The sequence below is a fragment of the Mytilus galloprovincialis genome, chromosome 3, assembly GCF_965363235.1.
Source record: "Mytilus galloprovincialis chromosome 3, xbMytGall1.hap1.1, whole genome shotgun sequence".
NCBI classification, from domain to species: Eukaryota; Metazoa; Mollusca; class Bivalvia; order Mytilida; family Mytilidae; genus Mytilus; species Mytilus galloprovincialis.
Window position 1 is genome coordinate 2575934 of NC_134840.1, and position 21893 is coordinate 2597826.

Sequence of the window (21893 nt, forward strand, 5' to 3'; positions counted from 1 at the left end):
TATGATATTTTCACCATTTGTTTTTCGTTTGATTAAAATGGAAAAAAATGATATGGGGTTTTCATCCATGACACAAAATCACATTTTCCATAAAACTGTAATTATAGATTACGAACAAAAGGTACCAGTAAGACATGTACCACTAATAGGTGCCATCTCAGTGAAGTGTTAAATTTGAGAATATTATAACACTAGTCTCGTGTTAAATTGAAGTTCGCATGAATACGGATTCAGATGAGTTGAACCAAACTGACTGCTTATAGCGAAATATATAATTTATAATTCCGCTTGTGTAAATTATTGAAAAAATAATCATATTTCATTTTTTTGTCAACTTCGTAACTAGTGTCCGTAGATTTAATATTGTTTTACCAAGTTTCAGCAGGATTCCGAAAACCTTAGATAAGCAAACGATTACCTGCATAACTGAATTTAAAGGAAACTACAGTTGCGTCGGTCGTCTAAATTAAAGATACGCCACTCTCATATCTATTCAAAGAGTTTTTATTTGAATGGTCCTGGAATAATTAAGCAGGAGACGGGGGTTCCAACATGATTTCCCAACTTGCATACAAATGAACATTAAATCAGACAAACACATTTCCATTCTCAATTTTATTTTTACTGCATATCTAACTTTTATACTGTATGAAACTTTTAACTTATCATTGTTTCCCCGGGTTATTTTTATCACTTAATCCAACCATGTGGGTACCTTTGCCGCCAAGTCATACGTCTATGATTCCTTACGGGGATAATATGTCCGTGGGGAGAATGTACATGATCTGCGCGTGGAACTGGAATGACTTCACCACGTGGTCCATGTGAGTGAGCGACGGGAAGGAACGGTAGATTAAAACCATGTCTATCGACAAAACCTGGATTCGAGTTTCCAGGTCGTGTTAAACCTGGGTTCTGCTGGTTAATTACATGTACAATTTTATCCTTTTTAATTACATTTACAATTTTATCAACTAATTTTGACACAACTTTTTTCGCTAATGTCTGTAATAATGTTTCCCCAAGTTTGATGGCAGGTTGGACATCCGCTTTATTGTTATTTACTAGTCCTTGATCATTAGTTTTAATTATATTTGCCAGGTCTGTGATAGTTTGTCCTGTGCCATGATGTACCTGATTGTTTAAATTGTCTCTGATGTGGCCATTACTTTGTAATTCTAATCCTGCAAGGTTTTGTGTTTTGCCTGAGTGGGATAATCCATTTGAGAAATCATGTCTATCCTCCTCAAAGTGTGCATTCGGAAAGCCTCCGCTATTAGTCTGTAAAAAAGGTGATGATTGTTTACCACTGACTATTGCCTCCGATAGTCCGGACACGTGTGTGTTTTGCGGCAATGTTATAACTTCCGACGGATCAACAACAGCAATTGTTTCCCCTAGGGATAAATCAGCAGTAGGACCAAGGTTGTGGTCACGTCTCGGAGTATTCCATGGAAAACCAATACCTATATGAAATAAGAAGGAACAATTCCAGTGTGAAGTAGACATTTAAATAATAATTAAGTAATAGCTTGAAGCGCTAATCCATTTTTTCCTAAGATCAGAAACTGAGAATAAAAGTTGTTTGACATAGCTGTGATGCACTTATTTCATTTTTTTACATCGCGTTGACCGTGAGGGCAATTCCGATGTATTGTTGCCAGAAAAATTTGAATTTCGTTTTTGACTGGTTACCGATCGTTTAATTACGCGGACATTATCGAGTGCAAAATAACATTCCTTATCGCTTGTTATAAATTTATTTTTTCAATGAATACTCATAAACAATATTTTTATGGTCAATATAAAATGATAGTACGAGGCAAAAGTTTTACAATAACGGTGGTGCCTATTGCTATGGTGGAAATTAATTCTACATTGCAGCAGACACAATTCAGACCTAATCGATTTTACCCCACATCTAATCAGTTTCAACCAAGGATAATTCTACCTTGTCGAATACGAAGCAGGATATTCATTCTTTTCACGAGAATCTTCCGTCACTTCCTGTAATAAATAAAGTATATCTGTTGTTTTCATGTCTTTTCTTGTTTATCTGATTGCTTTATACTTGTCTCGTTTGTGTATTGTACACTCAATTTTGAGTTGTGACCTTTTTTTTACATCGATGATTCGATGTCCCACACGTGTCATTTTAAAAACCTATATGTACAGTAGTAATGGTATTTTCAGATGAACTCATCCACAGTGATATCGAAATTAATGTTCACGGACTGTGGTGGTAATCTGTGAAAGGTATGATCCAGACACAGGAATTAACAACAGTCCACTTTAATAAGATTAGAAGAGAGCAATTTTTGGAAATCCTAGTTTTATTAAATATTTTTCTCGTGAACGACCATTTAACATCAGGAGAGAGTTATGTTTTTTTCCCCTAAATAAATATTCTGATAACTAATTTGTTGAAAACAATTATTCTGAATGCATATTCTCCCATACCTTCAATTATTTAAAGTGGTCAATTTTGAAAAAAATAATTTGATTGATACTGTCGAAAAACTAATTTAATTCTTTCGTGAAAGATTTTTCTGACTAAGAAAAAAAAATAACCCCCAACCCATTCCTTTTAAGTTAAAGGGTTTTCCTTATATGTTGCTGTAAGGTATAATTTTATTTATTTATACATTTTTTGTAGTAGATTAATATGAAAAGTTGACTTTCCATTTTTAGATGGTGACGTTCCCTTGTCACCATCTTACAGTGTTTATATATCTCAACTTGTACGATTCGCTCGTGTATGTAACAATGTTTTAGATTTTAACGAGAGAAATTTATGTATGACTGAAAAATTATTACACCAGGGTTTTCGATATCACAAACTAGTCAAAACATTTACTAAAATTTATCATCGGTATAAGGACATCATTCGTAAATATAGCTCAACATGCAGACTTCTTATACGTTCAGGTATTTCACATCCAATTTTTTATGGAAATATTCTTTATAAAGCACAAAGGTGTCAGTATTCACCTCAAAAACTAACAAAACCTTTGAATAGACTTATTAAGAAGGGATATAGTTACGATACGGTTGTCAGGTCATTAAAGATTGCATATTTTGGCGTTAATATTGATTCACTTATAGGGTCTTTGCATCGGAATTAAACACATTTATTCAAAAAACAGTTGTTGGCATGACACGGGTTATGTTCTTCTCATATATGTTATGATGGTATGATACTTAACCCCTAACGGGAAGGATTGTGTCTGATGTTTATATGATGAAATCATAATCTTTCAGTCAGTTTAATTGAAGTCTGGAGCTGGCATCTCAGTTAACTGCTAGTAGTCTGTTGTTATTTATGTATTATTGTCATTTTGTTTATTTCCTTTGGTTACATCTTCTGACATCAGACTCGGACTTCTCTTGAACTGAATTTTAATGTGCGTATTGTTATACGTTTACTTTTCTACATTAGCTAGAGGAATAGGGGGAGGGTTGAGATCTCACAAACATGTTTAACCCCGCCGCATTTTTGCGCGCCTGTCCCAAGTCAGGAGCCTCTGGCCTTTGTTAGTCTTGTATTATTTTAATTTTAGTTTCTTGGGTACAATTTGGAAATTAATATAGCATTCATTACTCGGGGGGGGGGGGGGGTTCATTATCACTGAACTAGTATATATTTGTTTAGGGGCCAGCTAAAGGACGGCTCCGAGTGCGGGAATTTCTCGCTACATTGAAGACCTGTTGATGACCTTCTGTTGTTGTTTTTTTTCTCTATTGTTGTCTCTCTATTGTTGTCTCTTTGGCACATTCCCCATTTCCATTCTCAATTTGAATTTTATTTAATATTAATCTTGATAAAGATTAAGTAACAGATTAAGTAAATAGTTGAAGTCGTTTTGGTTTTAAAGTAATATATAGTACAGAACATTTTAAAACTCTTATATTGGACACTTACCTGATTTCATGAAGCTCGGATGATTATGCGCCAGTTCCACAAACGGTAGGTACACTGACAATATCAGCAGGAAATCCAGTATCATTACAATTTAAACATACACTACCTTGAAAAAATACAATAAATAGTATGACCGCGAGAAAAGAGGGATATACGTTGAATATACTTATAAAAAAAATCCAAAAAATATACCATAAAACCCCAATACTTTAATATCTATGTCAGACCACCAATTAAAATTTCCTATCTATTCAATCAAATTTTGCAATTTTCACAGTTTCAACATCAAAAGCACACTTAGAATTTTGTGTCAGAGTACGGCTACTTTGGAGTGACATGGGGTCTGATACCATAAATGTTTGATGACCTTCTACAATGAGCTATATAAGTAGAGAGCAAGTCTCTTACTTGGACTGACCGACCGTGCAAGGGCTGTATAGCCAGTCAATGTCGTTAAAAACTTCCATTTGTTGTCAACTTCGACTTGGGCATCGGTGGCCGAGTGGTTTAAGTAGTAACTACTGTTATCACTAGCTAGTCAACACTGATGTTTTGAGTTCGAACCCTGCCTGTGTGGGTGCATGCACTCGACTAAGGTTGTCAGTTTTCCTATCGAAGGTCTCCGGGCACTCCGGCTTCCTCCTCCATCCTCCAATAAAACTGGCCGCCACGAATTGACACTTAAAAGTGGCGTTAAAACACCAACAATCTGACTTGGGCACCAGTGCGCGGGAGGGGGGGGGGGGGGTTACTGACTATCCCTTTGTGTATAACTGTGCCGACAGTACTTGCCAAATCATACCCTGTTCTAACTAGAAAACATTGAAAAACATACCCTGTTGTAAACAGAAATATTGAATAACGTACCCAGTTCTAGACCGTATAAAATAGATGCTGTTCTACACCGGGTTCTGGACTGTATTTTTAACAGTTAGATAAGCGATCATGTTCTAATCAAATTCTTTGTTTTAAAAAATTCCTGTTCTTACCAGCAGGGCATGAAAAACGACCCTGTTCTTACCAGCAGAACATAAAAAAGGGACCCTGTTCTAATCCGCAGGGCATGAAAAAGCGACCCTGTTTTGCGTCACACTCGTACCACTAAAGTATAGGAAGTAACCCCCGGGGCTCCAGTGATCCTCACTAATATATAACCTATGTGCATGATGCATAAAATTAATAACGTCTGGACTATTGAAGGTCAAATTACTAGAAAACATTGATGATCAAATAAATTTTGCAAGTCTTTTTTTAAACGACCTTGAATGTCTGGTAATCCCGCGCACGATCGGCACTATGAAATATGAAGATGAAGAAGTATTGTAACCATAAGTGTTCTCTCCTGAAGCCGTTTTTGAAACTTTTGTTTTGTTGTTGTCTAATTAATCGTTTATATGGTATTATGCCCTCTGTGAGCCTATTTAATGTAAAATAAAATATCTTCTCCTTCTATAGTACATAATGAATATACACGAGGACTGTGTTCTTGAAATGGTAATTGTCATTCTATTTTTTGGGTTAATGCAATATTGCAAACTAATTTTCTAATCATCATCCTCTAAAACGATGAATGAAAAAAAAAGAGAAAAATTTGCATCTTTTACGTATTACTAATTCATCTTTGAATATTTATATAGAACATTTGTTTTTTGAAAACAACACACATATATGTAAACTTACCTTACACAGTTAACATAGTCGTTCTGTTATGTTTAATTTTATTTCTTTTACGACAGTTTATTACATTAAAGACGGAAATATCACAATTAAATACAAAATGTACATTAAATACGGTTGAATTAACATCATATATACAATTATCAACGGTCATGTGACGCTACATACATAATGATTCACATATAAAATACATGTTTCATATATATTTCATTGTGTATACTATACAGGGTTGTCCATTGCTACCTCCATTGTAAACGAACATTATTTTTTTTTCTTCACAAACTCAGTTAGTGGCAAAAAAAAACAAAAAACACAACGTAGGACAGAATTGTTGCAGGAGAAAACGTGAATTTTTCAAAAGCACCAAAGCCAAAGATTTCAAAAAATGGCATCAATTTATAGCACATTGCTTTATTTTTATTTTGATACATTTATTTATGACCCCCCAAAAATTACCTAAATTATTTCAACACTAGGGTCATTTTCAACTGTTATAACACTTATATATCTTGATGAAACATGCAAACTTTTCAATAATTAGTTAAAAAAAACATCAACCAATGTTTAACCTGCGAGTGAAACAAATTGAGTTATTTGCCTCTACCCTTCACGAATGGCTGTCTGTACACATCCATACATCTTAGTTGTTTCAATTTACTTGGTAGTGACAAAAGGTCAGTGACAAGGGGTGACAAACTGGTCTGGCCCGACCTTCAATTAAAGTTTTATTCTAGGAGAAAGACACAATAATAACACTATCCAGTATGATATCTCCAAAATATTCACAATACCGTATCATTGTTTCTATGATCTTTTTTGTTCATCAATTAAAGCTGTCATTTCAGTTGTCATATTTACTATGAAATCTTTACAAATATCGTTTTTTTTATCAGCCTGTGAGGCTTCATAACCAAGTTGTGTCGAAGATACTTATACAACGACAAGTATTAATAATGTATATTAGTTATCAATTCTATGTTGTCCACCAGGAATTATGCCAAGAACGTTGGAAATTTTGAGGCTTTTTATTGTTTAAATTAGTGTGTATCTTTCGAAGTTGACTTGCATGTTTTTCCCATCCTATTTCATTTACTTTGTGTTGATTATTATTATCTATAAGGGTATCTCCTAGAAACGTCTTTTTCCAGTCGACATTGAGGATGTTATCAACATTATTATGTCCGAGTACAGAATTATCTTTTTTGGATATATCAAGGGAAAATGGTGACTTTGTTTTCCACTGATTAATATTGTGTGCACCTGTAGTTCGGATCTCAGTATTAAAATTATTAACGCCTGCTGCATTCCTGGATGCTTGATTTCTTTCGATGTTTTGTCTATGTGCTTGTCTTACGTTTATTGTTTTCCCAGAAGGCCGCTTTACCTGAAAACGAGTAACTATTTCCGAAGGTGGGAGTTGTTTTTCTGTCTTTTTCAAATTCCGTTCGCCAAATATTTGTCGACTTAGTCTCCCATTGACCTTTCGATGTGTTTGAAGAACTGGAATTGACCTTTCAACGGACACTCCAGTGTTGTGCGAGGTTTTGAACTCTTTTGAATGACTTATTGATGGCTTGCTACTTTCTTTTTTAACAAATTCAACTTTTTCAGCCTCATTCGTTTGATCTGTTTCATTATGTCGAATGATTGACTGCACATCGCTCGACAAAACGCGCCTAGTACGTTCGTTAGTGTTAAACAGAACAGAGCGGTTCCTCGCTAACAGTTGGATAGCACCGGAGGTTTGGTGGAGACTTTTCGTCCTCTGTTTATCATTAGAATGCTCTGACTTATCAGAAAACGTGAGAACATCTTTTCCTGTATTGACAGTACGATGACGTCCATGTCTTTCTTGCTGATGGCTTTTATCAGAAGAATGAAATTCCACGCCGTCTACATCCCAAGACATATTATAATTAGAAGACTGGCTGTTTGTATGAGTGTTGGAAAAATTATACTTAAAAGGAAGATCACCAGACACTTCTGACGGCACAGTAAATATTTGCATGGGTAAACCTTGCTGTGAATGTTTCGAGAAGAAATTTGGCGAATTAGTCTTCAAGAGGGGAGCACTATTGTCGTTAATTTGGTTTGGGATATTACTGATTGAGTTTTTCTTACTTAAAGATTTATTCACAGTTTTATTATCTGGTGCTAAAACTACATGCTCAGAGTTTTTATTTTGGAGAACAGAATCTTGTATCTTATCCAAAGAAGCTGCTATAACTATTGGTTTGTTTACACCTAGTTTGCTTACTTTCATTTCGCTTTTCATTATAGATTCATTCGGCTTTATTGAAATTGTTTGATTCGCTAGAGGATGTGCAATATGTCTTGCAAATGACTTATTTTTTTGTAATTTATTGTTTATTAACCCCGCACTATGTGCTGCTTTAGAAGAGTGATCAATCGGTTGTATGTTAGGTATCCTAGCCACATCTGACGCATTTTTACTACCACGTTGTTGGGTATTATGATCGTTTATATTAGGCGAATTCAGAAGGTCAAAAACGTTTTTGTGAGTCATGTTATCAGGAATTCGCTTCACCATCGATTCATCTACAATATCTATTGTTTCTCCTAAAGGATTCATGGTAGGCTGTCCTGAAAGATGGTGGTCTCTTCGTCCAGTATGGCCAGGTGTTGGTTCCTCAAAAGACTTAGGTCTATGTTTGTCTTGTCTATTAATGTCCCAGGGAAGTGTAATTGTATCAATAACATGTTGGCTCTGGCCATTTATTCCTGCAAAAATAAATACTCAACAATTACAGTTTATTTGAAAATAACACTTTATCACTTTGAAGTGTCTGAAACACAAAACAGGAATTATCTACCAAGAATGCTTAAATTCCAAACATTTGAAAGACAAGAATGTATAAGACCTAAATGTGTATGTAAGCTATATGACATAAAGGACCTAAAGCAGATAGCTAAAGTTTATTTTAAAGGGCGGCTTTGTCTGAAGGAGTTGAGACCATATCTGAATTTATCAATGGAGAATACTTAGTATTAGAAATCATGTGAATGCCGAAACTCTGACTACAATATATGCATAAAATGTGTTTACTCATAGCATTTACTTATGCACACATTACATAAACAAAAAAACTCAAATAAACAGACATTTTGTACTGTGACCTATGGTAGTTAAAACTTCTACGACGTAACATCATTTAGGCTCTGGCATTGATTCTCACACCACATCTTCTTATTTCTATGTACGAAAAACCGAGTATTGATTCTGTTAGCTTAAAACATTGACGTATGGTGTGGACCTGGACAATATGAAGAATTGACTTTATTCTTACCTGAGTAGAGCGCTATGTTACTCAATATCAGTTGATAACAAATGGTCACTAGCATCATCATTGAAAACGTGTCTGAAATGAGAAGATGTATTCTTTGTAGAAAGTACCTGTTTACATTTTTTTTTTCAATTTAAATAATTTACCTATAAATTGCTTTAAACTAATTTTCTCTATCGAATCAATCAACATTATTTGTCTTTCCGATGATACCTCCTTTTTTTTTTTTACTTTTTTGGCTTTGCAGGTATCTCCAACTAATGCGGGGTTCACACATTGCCGATTATTGCTCCCGTTTTAGATCAGACAGCGATAAGACACGAAAGGTGAAAAAGTCGGATTACTATCCTCAATTATCTGGAATGTCCTATCATTGTCTGAACGCAGTCGTTTAAGTTCTTAACAGATTCCTACTGGTCGGGAATGGTCCGTATAGTTTGGCGAAGCACCCCGACAGTTAGGTGCGTCCTGTAACATTCGGGGAAACTCAGCCGATTTTGTCTAGTCGGATTACAAGCGTGACTATGTCGTGACAGATTCTGCTGTATCGGATCAAAATCCTAACAATGTTCTGTATATTCTGGACGGTGTCCTGTGGAACGGGCATGAGTAAATTTTCATTGCTGTAAAAATGTTTTGCCGATTGAGTCCAGATGGCATTCAGATCTTGTCGATTGCGAACCGTTTTTGCCGAAACCGTCCCGGAACAGTCCCGTTATTAATACGAAATTCGTCAATGATACCCACGTCAGAGTCCCGACAATTACAGAATACAATACGACTGAGACCAGACAAAGCCGTTTGCAATGCGATAGAGCGGACCGTGATAGGATTGCGTACCGACAGTACCTGATTATCCCGAATATGGCGACAGTTTTCAAACGGATAACTTCCATCAATGTCGGTTCACTGTCTGGTCACTGTCTGGTCTCTGTCGGATTACATTCGGTAAAATCGGGACGCAGTCGTGACAGACTCGGTCGAATTTTACAATGCGAAAGATACAAATCGGATTAGAATCGGATTGAAAACGGGGTTATCGGGACAAATTCGCTTGGAAACGGTTGAATATCGATGCTTCCTGAACAATATCTGATTGTTGTCGTGATAAGATATTTTTTTTTACAAATTTTAATTAAAGTTTGAATTTCCATCCACGATTCATAGGATCTTGATCAGACTTTTGACAAATTTTAATCGGGAATGGTCCCGTCAAGGACGGCAGTAAAAATCTTGAATGTGTGACCCCAGCTTAAGGGTAAAATAAAATGTTGCTTGTAACGGAACCAATTGAGGTCGAATTATTTTCTTGCAAGACACATATGCACCAGCGATGCTTTATAAACTTAAATTTACAAAACTTCGCCAAACTGGCAATGAAAGTAAATAATTATAGCAAATTTCCCTCTGATATAATTTTACGAAATTGTGATATTTATATTTGAAATCAACAAACGCATCTTTTATTTTTTTGTCCAAATCGTAGCCATTATTTCTTTCACTTCAACTCTCGGTATGTCCGTCCTATATCATTGGTTTCATTTACCTTGTATAGATTTATAAACTCAGTTTTTTGTTTCTCGGTTATATACTTTTAGTTTGGTAACTTTTGCTATAAAGCATTGATAAAAAGCTGTTCTTTTGATAACTGAATACATTTGATTATGATTAATAATAACTTACTTTGAGTCGGGAACTTCAAACCAAAGACGAGCTGCTACAAAATGGAAACCACACAGTCAACCACATGACCATATTGCAATTTAAGAATTAACACGGGAGGGTGTGTTTCATCATCTTATGACAAATACGGACATAAATGTCGATAAAAATCATTTCATTCAATATCCAAACCAATCAGAATAATTAAAAGATGACCTGCCGACCTCTGTCTTGTTAATTCTTAGTAATACGGATTCACCGACATACATTGTGGTTACAACAGACGCATGTAGGTGTACCAGAACTAGTTAATACTTGTGTTTGGGGGGCAATACATGATGACATCTTTTGATGCGACACTGGCCTTGAAAGTACAACATTTTTGTACGTGAAAGTCGAATTTATATCTTCCATATGGAATAACAATTAAACACATTAATTCTAATATGATTTAAGTCTTCCAATTATGCCCATATGTCTAATTAGAATAAGATATAGTCACGTTTTAATTGTAGTAAAGTTCTGGGTTTTTTGTAAAGTTTTAATAAAACATGAATTCAATATTCCGAAATGATTGTGAGGGAAAAGGTGATATAGTAATAAGTTGTGCCAAATACGGCTAAGGTAATCTATTCCTGAGATAAGAAAATCCTTAGTTTTTCGAAAAATTCAATGTTTTGTAACAGGAAATTTATAAAAATGACCATATAATTGATATTCAGGTCAGCACCGAAGTGCTGACGACTGGGCTAGTGATACCCTGGGGACGAAACGTGCACCAGCAGTGGTATCGACCCAGTGGAGTAAAAAGTAATCAAAGGTACCAGGATTTTAATTTAATATGCCAGACACGCGTTTCGTCTATACATAAGACTCATCAGTGACGCTCATATTACAATAGTTATAAAGCCAAACAAGTACAGAGCTGAAGAGCATTGAGGACCCAAAATTCCAAAAAGTTGTGCCAAATACGGCTAAGGTAATCTATTCCTGAAATAAGAAAATCCTTAGTTTTTCGAAAAATTCAAAGTTTTGTAAAAGGAAATTTATAAAAATGACCATATAATTGATATTCATGTCAACACCGAAGTGCTGACGACTGGGCTGGTGATACCAGTGGAGTAAAAAGTAATCGAAGGTACCAGGATTATTATTTTTATACGCCAGACGCGCGTTTCGTCTACATAAGACTCATCGGTGACGCTCAGGTCACAATAGTAAGTGAACTTGAAATTAAAGATACTACCGACACAGATAAATCTGCTTCATATTTAGACCTTTTTCTCGAAATGACTACTGATGGTAGGTTGAATACCAAAATTTTTGACAAACGCTATGATTTTAATTTTCCTATAGTCAATTTTCCATTTCTGTGTAGCAATATCCCAGCGGCACCAGTATATGGATTATATGTGTCTCAATTGATACGTTACTCTAGAGCTAGCTCAAAGTACGTTGATTTTGTTGAACGAGGAATACTGCTTTCTCAAAAGTTGCGAAGACAGGGCTATGAATCCATTAAATTAAGGTCATCACTCAAGAAATTTTACGGTCGCCATCATGAGCTGATAGGCCATTATGACAAAAGTGTGTCAGAAATCATATCTGATATTCTTCCTCAGTCATAACCTTCCATCATTACCGAACTGAACAAAGAAATAACACGACGGGTGTCGTATACGGTGCAGGAAATGCTTACCTTTCCGGAGCACCTGATTTCACTCCCGGGTTTTAGTGGAGTTCGTGTTTATTATTTATTATTTATAACTGTTGATGTAAATGTCCTTTTTTTTTTCGTTTTTTTGAGTCTTTGTTTACTACTTAGTTTTGATTGTTATTGTCTTATAAAGCCAAACAATTACAAAGTTGAAGAGCATTTAGGACCCAAAATTCCAAAAGGTTGTGCCAAAAACGGCTAAGGTAATCCTGGGATAAGAAAATCCTTAGTTTTTCGAAAAATTCAAAGTTTTGTAACAGGAAATTTATAAAAATAAAAAAATAAAAAACGCTAAAGTGCTGACTACTGGGCTGGTGATACCCTCGGGGACGAAACGTCCATCAGCAGTAGCATCCACCAAGTGGTGTAAATAGTAATCAAAGGTACCAGGGTTTTATTTTAATACACCAGATGCACGTTTCGTCTACATAAGACTCATCAGTGACGCTCAGATCAAAATAGTTATAAAGCAAAACAATTACAGATATATTTGGAATTATGTTTTCATACAGGCTCCTGATAGAAGACTCTCTTGCAATCACCTTTGATATGAAAAAATAAATAGTCATGTGTATGAGAAGAATTTTATCATCGTAATCAGGAAACTAAATTAAAAAAAAAAACCGCAAAACTTTAAAATGAATTCAAATATAACGAATAGTTTTATCGTTTTTAGATGATTATGCCACAGTAGATATGGGATATATTATGCGTAATGATTTGCACATTTACCATGATTCACTATTAAGGACAAAGTATTACTGGACGAGAATTGGATGAGTACCGCATGCATTAGGAAGAATATGGCATGTATAAAGGCGAGTATAGCAAGCATAAAGGCGAGTATCGCACGCATAAAGGCGAGTATCGCACGCATCAAGACGAGTAACGCATACAGCAGGACGAGTATGGCATAAATCAGAGATATTATTACATGCATCAGGACGCGTATCGGATATCAGGATGAAAATTGCACGCATCGAGCAACACACTAAGTACACTCTATTTGTTATGAATCTGTAGCCAGTAAACGGATGTTATATCATATGACAAGGTGTAGACAGACACACATACTTTATTTACGTCCACTGTATCTTTAACTTTTTGGATTCGAGCGTCACTGATGAGTCTTTTGTAGACGAAACGCGCGTCTGGCGTAAATACAACATTTAATCCTGGTATCTATGATGAGTTCATTTACAGCCACTGGGTCGATGACACTGCTGGTGGAGTTTTAATTCCCCGAGGGTATCACCAGCCCAGTAGTCAGCACTTCTATGCTCTGCTGACATGAACTATCCTGAGATCACCACTAGTTTTTGGTGGGGTTCGTGTTGTTTATTCTTTAGTTTTCTATGTTGTATCATGTGTACTTTTGTTTGTCTGTTTGTCCTTTTCATTTTTAGCAATGGTGTTGCCAGTTTATTTTCGATTTATGAGTTTGACTGTTCCTCTGGCATCTTTCGTCCCTCTTTTATCATTGATATGGTCATATTTATGAATTAACTGTTTACAAAACTTTTAAATTTTTGAATTACTATTAAAGGCTTTTATACATCAAGAATAGATTACCATAGCTGTATTTGGTAAAACCTTTAGGACTTTTGGTCCTCAATGCTCTTCAATTTCGTACTTTATTTGGCCTTTTTAACCTTTTTGGATTCGAGAGTCACTGATGAGTATTGTGTAGACGAAACGCGCGTCTGGTGTAAATACAAAATTTAAACCTGGTTTATATGATGATTTTATTTACAACCACTGGGTCGATGCCACTGCTGGTGGAGTTTTAATTCCCAGAGGGTATCACCAGCCCTGTAGTCAGCACAGAAAAGTATACTGATATTATATCATATGACAAGGTGTAAACAGAAAAAACAAACTTTATTTACGTACTACACTGTATTTGTTATGAGTTTGTATACCGATATTGTTGCTCTCCTTTTACCAGAAAAAAAAACGTAAATGTTAGAAGAGTCATGAATTTGGAGGCTTAAGAAAAAAAATTCAAATAACAATGTAAGAGTAACAGCTATTTATTCATGAAGTGTAACTGTCCGGTGTCTTCTTGGATGTTATCTGCAAAAATATATATGAATGATAAATATAATAAACAAGTAAATCGGTCTTTGGCGCAGTCTTATAGGTCAACAGTATATCCGAAAGCACACGTTAGGATCTCTGCTTTCTAGAGACTGAAAATGTTCATAAACTTACTTTAGTTAACTTTAAATCATTTCCGAAATGACATCAGTATAGTTATATCGAATGTTTCTCTTACTCGCCATATCAATTATACAGCATTACTTATATCGTAGATGTATTCCTACAGCTTAAGTTTTATTTTGCTGAAATAAAATATGTGCCTATGTTCTATAAAATATGCTTGTCTTTGAAGTTCGCGGTGTCGATTTTTTTACAGCAGTAATATTTTCAAGTGTGTAAATTGTTTCTAGTTTTGTATTAAAATTACACAGCTCTGATTGCTTGTTCGGATTTGGCTTGTCTTTTTTGATTAAGTCAGCTTAAGAATGTTTGTCAACTATCTACTTAGTGTATGAAGTAAGTATTTATAAATACACATTACATTGCGTAATAACATAAAACAACACGTACCCCCTCGTTTAGGTAACATAAACACTTGTCATAAGAACGTTATAAGGTTAAACAACACGTACCTTCGTTAAGGTAACATAAATACTTGTCATAAGAACGTAATAATATTAAACAACACGTACCCCTCGTTAAGGTAACATAAACACTTGTCATAAGAACGTTATAATGTTAAACAACATGTACCCTCGTTAAGGTAACATATATACTTGTCATAAGAACGTAATAATATTAAACAACACGTACCCCTCGTAAAGGTAACATAAACGCTTGTCATAAGAACGTTATAATATTAAACAACACGTACCTTCGTTAAGGTAACATAAACACTTGTCATAAGAACGTAATAATATTATACAACACGTACCCCTCGTTAAGGTAACATAAACACTTGTCATAAGAACGTAATACTATTAAACAACACGTACCCCTCGTTAAGGTAACATAAATACTTGTCATAGGAACGTTATAATGTTAAAAACACATACCTTTGTTAAGGTAACATAAATACTTGTCATAAGAGCGTAATAATGTTAAACAACACATACCCCTCGTTAAGGTAACATAAACACTTGTCATAAGAACGAAATAATATTAAACAACACGTACCTTCGTTAAGGTAACATAAATACTTGTCATAGGAACGTTATAATGTTAAAAACACGTACCTTCGTTAAGCTTACATAAATACTTGTTATAAGAACGTAATGATATTAAACAACACGTACCCCTCTTTAAGGTAACATAAACACTTGTCATAAGAACATAATAATATTAAACAACACGTACCCCTCGTTAAGGTAACATAAATACTTGTCATAAGAACATAATAATGTTAAACAACACGCATCCATCGTTAACGTAACATAAACACTTGTTGTATAAACATATAAGTACGTAATAACGTTAAACAACACGTACCCCTCGTTAAGGTAACATAAACACTTGTCATAAGAACATAATAATGTTAAACAACACATACCCCTCGTTAAGGTAACATAAATACTTGTCATAAGAACGTTATAATGTTAAACAACACGTTCCTTCGTTAAGGTAACATAAACACTTGTCATAAGAACATAATAATGTTAAACAACACGTACCCCTTGGTTAAGGTAACATAAACATTTGTCATGAGAGCGTGATAATGTTAAACAACACGTACCCCTTGTTAAGGTAACATAAACACTTGTCATACGAACGTAATAATGTTAAACAACACGTACCCCTCGTTAAGGTAACATATACACTTGTCATAAGAACGTTATAATGTTAAACAACACGTACCCCTCGTTAAGGTAACATAAACACTTGTCATACGAACGTTATAATGTTAAACAACACGTACCCCTTGTTAAGGTAGCATACACAGTTGTCATAAGAACGTTATAATGTTAAACAACACATACCCCTCGTTAAGGTAACATAAAACTTGTCATAAGAACGTTATAATGTTAAATAACACGTATCTTCTTTAAGGTAACATTAACACTTGTCATAAGAACATAATAATGTTAAACAACACGTACCCCTTGGTTAAGCTAACATTTACATTTGTCATGAGAGCGTAATAATGTTAAACAACACGTACCCCTTGTTAAGGTAACATAAACACTTGTCATAAGAACGTATTAATGTTAAACAACACGTACCCCTCGTTAAGGTAACATAAACACTTGTCATAAGAACACTCTCCACCTCGACTAAATCCTGTGGCTTGACAACAGCTGGTACATTTTGTTGACGATTGCATATCTCCACAATAGATACCCTGACAGTACTCACTTGTCAAATACTGAGAACTTGTACCTTTGGATTAGACATAAGATCAAATATAGACATTCACAAACCACAAAGTAGCAATACATGTGTCTGACCTACTCTGTTTATAAATAATTAAATATGATAAAAGCAACAAAACTAAATAAAACTGATTATAATACAATTGATGTTTAACGGTGTCGCGTAAGTATCTTTTGTGTGTTATTTTCGATAATATCAATGTAGTCTATGTGTTGCTGGTAAATTATTAAGTCAGAAATTTCGTTACCATCAATTACTTAAAACCTTTACTAAATTCTTCCATAGGCACACATATTAAGTTATGAAGTTTGGTTGTGCCTGCAGTTAAAAAATTTCAAACGGGATAGCACAGCCTAAATTTTATTACATGAGATATTGTTTACCGAGCCCGGAAATTTAGTTACGACCCGGGTAAACTAATAGATCCTTTAGAATGAAATTCAAAACAGTGTGGCTGTGGCCATTGATTGACACATTAAATTCATCCATTGACTGAGACAATTTACGTGAACGTTTGTCTGTAACGACCACTGTTCACGACGTACCTACGATAGACATTTAAACTGTGGGGTCACCAAAGGTTTCTTAACGCCTTTAATTATAAAATAATTCGAAAAATTAATCAGGAATAACCTTTATGTTTTGATTTATATAATTGATATAAATCAACACATCGTGTTATTTCTGATTAATTTTTCGAATTACTTTATTAAGGTGTTGAGAACCTTTGGTGACCCCATAGTTTAAGTGTCTTTAAAAAGTACACAGTGAGCAGTGGTCGTTACATACAAACGTTCACCTAAATTTTCCCAGTCAATGGATGAATTTAATGTGTCAATCAATGGCCACAGCCACACTGTTTTGAATTTCATTCTAAATAAACTTATTCTAAAATATTACCAATTCAACTGTGTAATTTGATATTTGAATTTTATGTTTATTGGTAAAAATATTGATTTTGTAATCAGTGAATTGAAATCAATCTAAATATTATTTGTATACTCAAATGATATTAATTGATACAACAATCTGTCGATTCCTGTATCTTTGCATTAAACAAGTGAATGATGTCTACACTAAATTCATTGGATGTTGGATGTTTTCTGATAGTTTAGTCTAAGATGCATGTTTTTTTAATAGTCGCTATTGACATTGAACTAGCTGCCAGTAATTGCGAGTACTCCCAGATCTGTACTTCGTGTCGTTTTCGTTATGGGAATGTATAAGTACCTTGCAACGTCCGGTCTGTGTTTTTGTTAGATGTACTTATGCTTTGTATCGATCTGATGATTTAAGCCCTTAAGTTTGTTCCTATTTTTTACTGTCAAACTAGTCTAATATCACAACTTTCTGTATGTGCCTGTCCCACGTCAAGTGCCTTTAATTCAGGTTGTCGTGTGTTGTAAACCATATTTAATTTTCGTTCATTATTTTTACCGTAATCAAACTGTCTTCTCATTGAATTGTTTAACATTAGTTTTGACAGTCGCGGACTTTTAAAGGAGACTATGTGGTTTTGCTCATTGTTGAAAGCCGTTATCTATAGTTAAGTAGACGATAATTTTATACTTACCGAGTATTACCATACAGAACATCGTCAGAACCAATAACATTTTCATTTTCTATCTGTAATCATAAATAAATACAATGCATACATATTGTAGAAATCCAATTCATCTTATTTTTTGAGGGTGAATGATGTAATAACATTGAGAATGGATATGGGAATGTGTTAACGAGTCAACAACCCGACCGAAGTGTAAAAAAAACCCCGAAGTCCAACAATTGGTCCGCACCTGTAGGCGTGCTTCGGCTGGACCCTTAACAAAATATGTACTAGTTTAGTAATAATGGAGGCCATACTAAACTCCAACACTTATAAATGTACTAAATTAAAAAAATCATGCAAGTCATTTCTCCCTTCTAACCAGAAAAGAATAGCTAACTACAATTTGCATTTTACCTGTATGGTAGAGAGCCATGGTGATGAGTTTGACATGTATGATAGAGAGCCATGGTGATTAGTTTGACATGTATGGTAGAGAGCCATGGTGATTAGTTTGACATGTATGGCAGAGAGCCATGGTGATTAGTTTGACATGTATGATAGAGAGCCATGGTGATTAGTTTGACATGTATGATAGAGAGCCATGGTGATTAGTTTGACATGTATGATAGAGAGCCATGGTGATTAGTTTGACACGGAAGACTGAGAAGCGACATAATATAATGATATTATCATTTAGTTTCATAGACATCGGTTTTTAGAGAACTAACTTCAGATTCCCGGGAGACTGAATCGCTCACCTATTAAGTTGATTAATAAGAATACATTTAGGTATACTAGTTCATATATAGAGTGGATCCATGTTGACGTATTTGCAGATTTTATTTTGGTGATTTTCTTTGCTGCCTATAGTTTTTCTCTACATACTACAGTAGTTCTACTCAAAAATACAAAAAATGGTAATTGAAGGACCATAATTCCTAATAAATAATCTACTGATGATTTCGATCATTCATATTTATCATTATATCTTTCTAAGCTAACAAATTTTCCAAATCAAAAGTTTCTGTTAGTAAGTCTGATTGTTAAACGTCCTTCACAAAAACTAAATTCTCATAGTCGGGGGAGGGGTGCACGTTTCTGTTCTTTAGTTTGAAAGTTAAACACACATACACTCAATTCTCTTGGAGGGTTAGAGTTTCTTTAATAGTATAGATAATATATATAAGATGTATAAAAATAGTCGTTCAAAATAATCATCTATAAAACTTCTGTAATAAGTCAACTGATATTGTCAGCCTATTGAATTATGATATTATTGTCTCGTTAATAGTTCTAGCTGTTAACTATTTAAGATACTCTCTATCGACTATAGTTTTGCCAAATGAATGTCTGAATATATATCGGTAGCTGATATTTCAATAGACACGCGTGTTGTCTGGACTCCGTAAGGTGATATTGGCTGAGTGACTAAGTGAATAGACCTTTAAAACCTTTGTTGAAGATAATATATTCAATTGTGTGCAACACTATATAATCTTTTCTTTAGATGCTACGCCTATTTTTCAATGAGAAAATATGTTCCATAACTACACAGATTGATTTTATTATTTAAAAAGTTTATATATTTTCGCTTTATTTACTCAGGATAATGAGTGATAAAAGATAACCCACGGCGTGTAATAGTCTTGCTCAACAGATGTGCATATCATTGATACGACCTATTATAGCTTGTTGGCTTTTACATTTTTTTTATCTGATCGTTTCATTCGTGGTAAATCCATACATGTACCTATAATAACAAAATCAAAAATACCTAAACTAAAAACGAAGAAAGTCAAATATTGCTCTATCGCATTCTATCTAAATAAAAACAACGTTTAAAATATCTGCTCCACCTGTGACGCTTGGAAGTGAGATTGTGTGTCGCTTCCCTGCTACCAGATTAAATTAATAGGTATGACTCTAATACGTGAAGCTTAATTTTCATCCATTATAGTCTGGATTATTTGGGGAAGAGTTTAAAGAAAGAATACCAGACAATCCTTTTCGACAACCTTTTCGGTTTTATGTGAAAACTTTGTTTCCTGGAAGAAAGATATAAATTACAGTAAAAACAAATTTCACACATCAAACCCAAATGTAATGAGATTTGACCAAAATAACACTAATACATATAATAACTTGACGTTCTGATATGAATATTTAATTTACAGATTTATGTAAATGTTCGTTCACTATGTAAGTAAATTGTTACTGGACGTATGAAATTGTTACAAATTAACATCATTGCGAAACAGCCAGACACCACAACATACATATAGAAAACGGGGAAGCATTAAAAACTCTTCGCAAGATGACCACAGCGAATTTTGAAAAGCCTGCATTTGGACTGTCTTCTAGTGCATGGCTTTCAAATTACAGTTATGCATATTTTAAGTTAATTTTAATGTTACGTGACATTCACATAAACACTGATTCAAGTGAATTAAAGTAAAAATTCCATATATATTTCAAACTAAAGCTTAATGAGTTGAGATCACTAAAAAACCATTGTTGAAATGTTTTTTTGAATAATAAAACAAATTATGAAACTTGTATAGGAGGAAATATGTTGCTACGATAAGTGCATTATATTGTACTACCAAAATTCCGGGATCTGGCGCTCTAATATACAAAATAAAGCATCGCCTTGACATGAAATGACAGTCTCTTTTTTTGAATTTAAGACAAAATAGCTACGAATGCTTAAAATAGCAGAATTTATCATAGAAAACAATAGGGCAATGAATAAGTGATTTTATTCTATAAATGGAAATTAAAAGAAAAGAATAATTTTGTTGCTTCTATTCATTAAAAAACGGCTCGTGCAATGTCACTATTTACGTCGTCCAATAAATTTGATAGAGTAGACATATTTGATCAAATTTCATTTACAATTTGTAATTTTAGACAAAACTAAACCAGAATCTCACTTATATCATCATGCCAATGTGACAGCACCATACGTCATAAAAAAAAAAACAAAAACTAAGGCAGATAGAACTCATAATATGTCCGTCAGTAATAAAATAACAGCAGTGTCTCCATTAAAACAAGAAATAAATCGTAAGACAAAGATAGTCTGGAAAAGTTGTGTATAGATTTACAAAATTTCCTCAAATTGATTAAAAAACATGAAAATATAACATAACATATCAATCTACTAATGGGACTTGTGACTTTACCATCACACACATTAACGTGTGGTTATTTTTATAAAAATCTCTTATATCTCACACCTACCCTTTTAATTTCGAGTAATATCAAAATATGTAACAATGAAGTTACGAGTAACAATAAGAAAATAATTAAATAAAAAAATATAAAAAACTAGATAAAAAAAATTAGCAATAACACAAAGAAATTATACTCCATACTAACGATATGAACTTAAATGAATGCATATTTATGCAGAATAGAATATAAGCCTTTTACATACCACAAATATGGTTTCAGATCTGTACAGTTGATTAAACGGAACTCCGATTGTAAATTGATGAAATAGCTTAATGTCTTACTAAAAGGTCGACAAAATGTGATAGAAATTGAAAATATTTACTGCTAATAAGATTAGTGCCACGCCCTGGTTTCATCAACTTTTGCAGACTAAACACAATATGCACATGCAATAAAAGGGATGTGCCGATC

The 21893-nt window shown here is 34.1% G+C and overlaps 1 protein-coding gene and 1 long non-coding RNA gene across 3 annotated transcripts; both read right to left on the bottom strand.

The window, feature by feature from the left end:
* Nucleotides 1-512: 512 nt before the first annotated feature.
* Nucleotides 513-8980, bottom strand: LOC143066941 (uncharacterized). 2 transcript variants are annotated; one of them, XM_076239814.1, is made up of 5 exons: nt 8908-8980; nt 5603-8341; nt 3923-4028; nt 1952-2007; nt 513-1466 (listed from the first exon to the last, which is right to left on the bottom strand). In XM_076239814.1, the coding sequence occupies exons 1-2, from the start codon at nt 8966-8968 to the stop codon at nt 6573-6575; spliced, it is 1830 nt and encodes a 609-aa protein (XP_076095929.1). In that variant the 5' UTR covers nt 8969-8980; the 3' UTR covers nt 513-1466; nt 1952-2007; nt 3923-4028; nt 5603-6572. The 2 variants fall into 2 exon arrangements, with proteins under 2 accessions (XP_076095929.1, XP_076095928.1); XM_076239813.1 differs by lacking the exon at nt 1952-2007.
* A 7531-nt stretch (nt 8981-16511) lies between these two features.
* On the bottom strand, nt 16512-21787 carry LOC143066940 (uncharacterized). The gene is made up of 3 exons (XR_012975801.1): nt 21685-21787; nt 18270-18322; nt 16512-16702 (listed from the first exon to the last, which is right to left on the bottom strand). It is a non-coding gene; the product is annotated as an uncharacterized LOC143066940 (long non-coding RNA).
* Nucleotides 21788-21893: the final 106 nt, after the last annotated feature.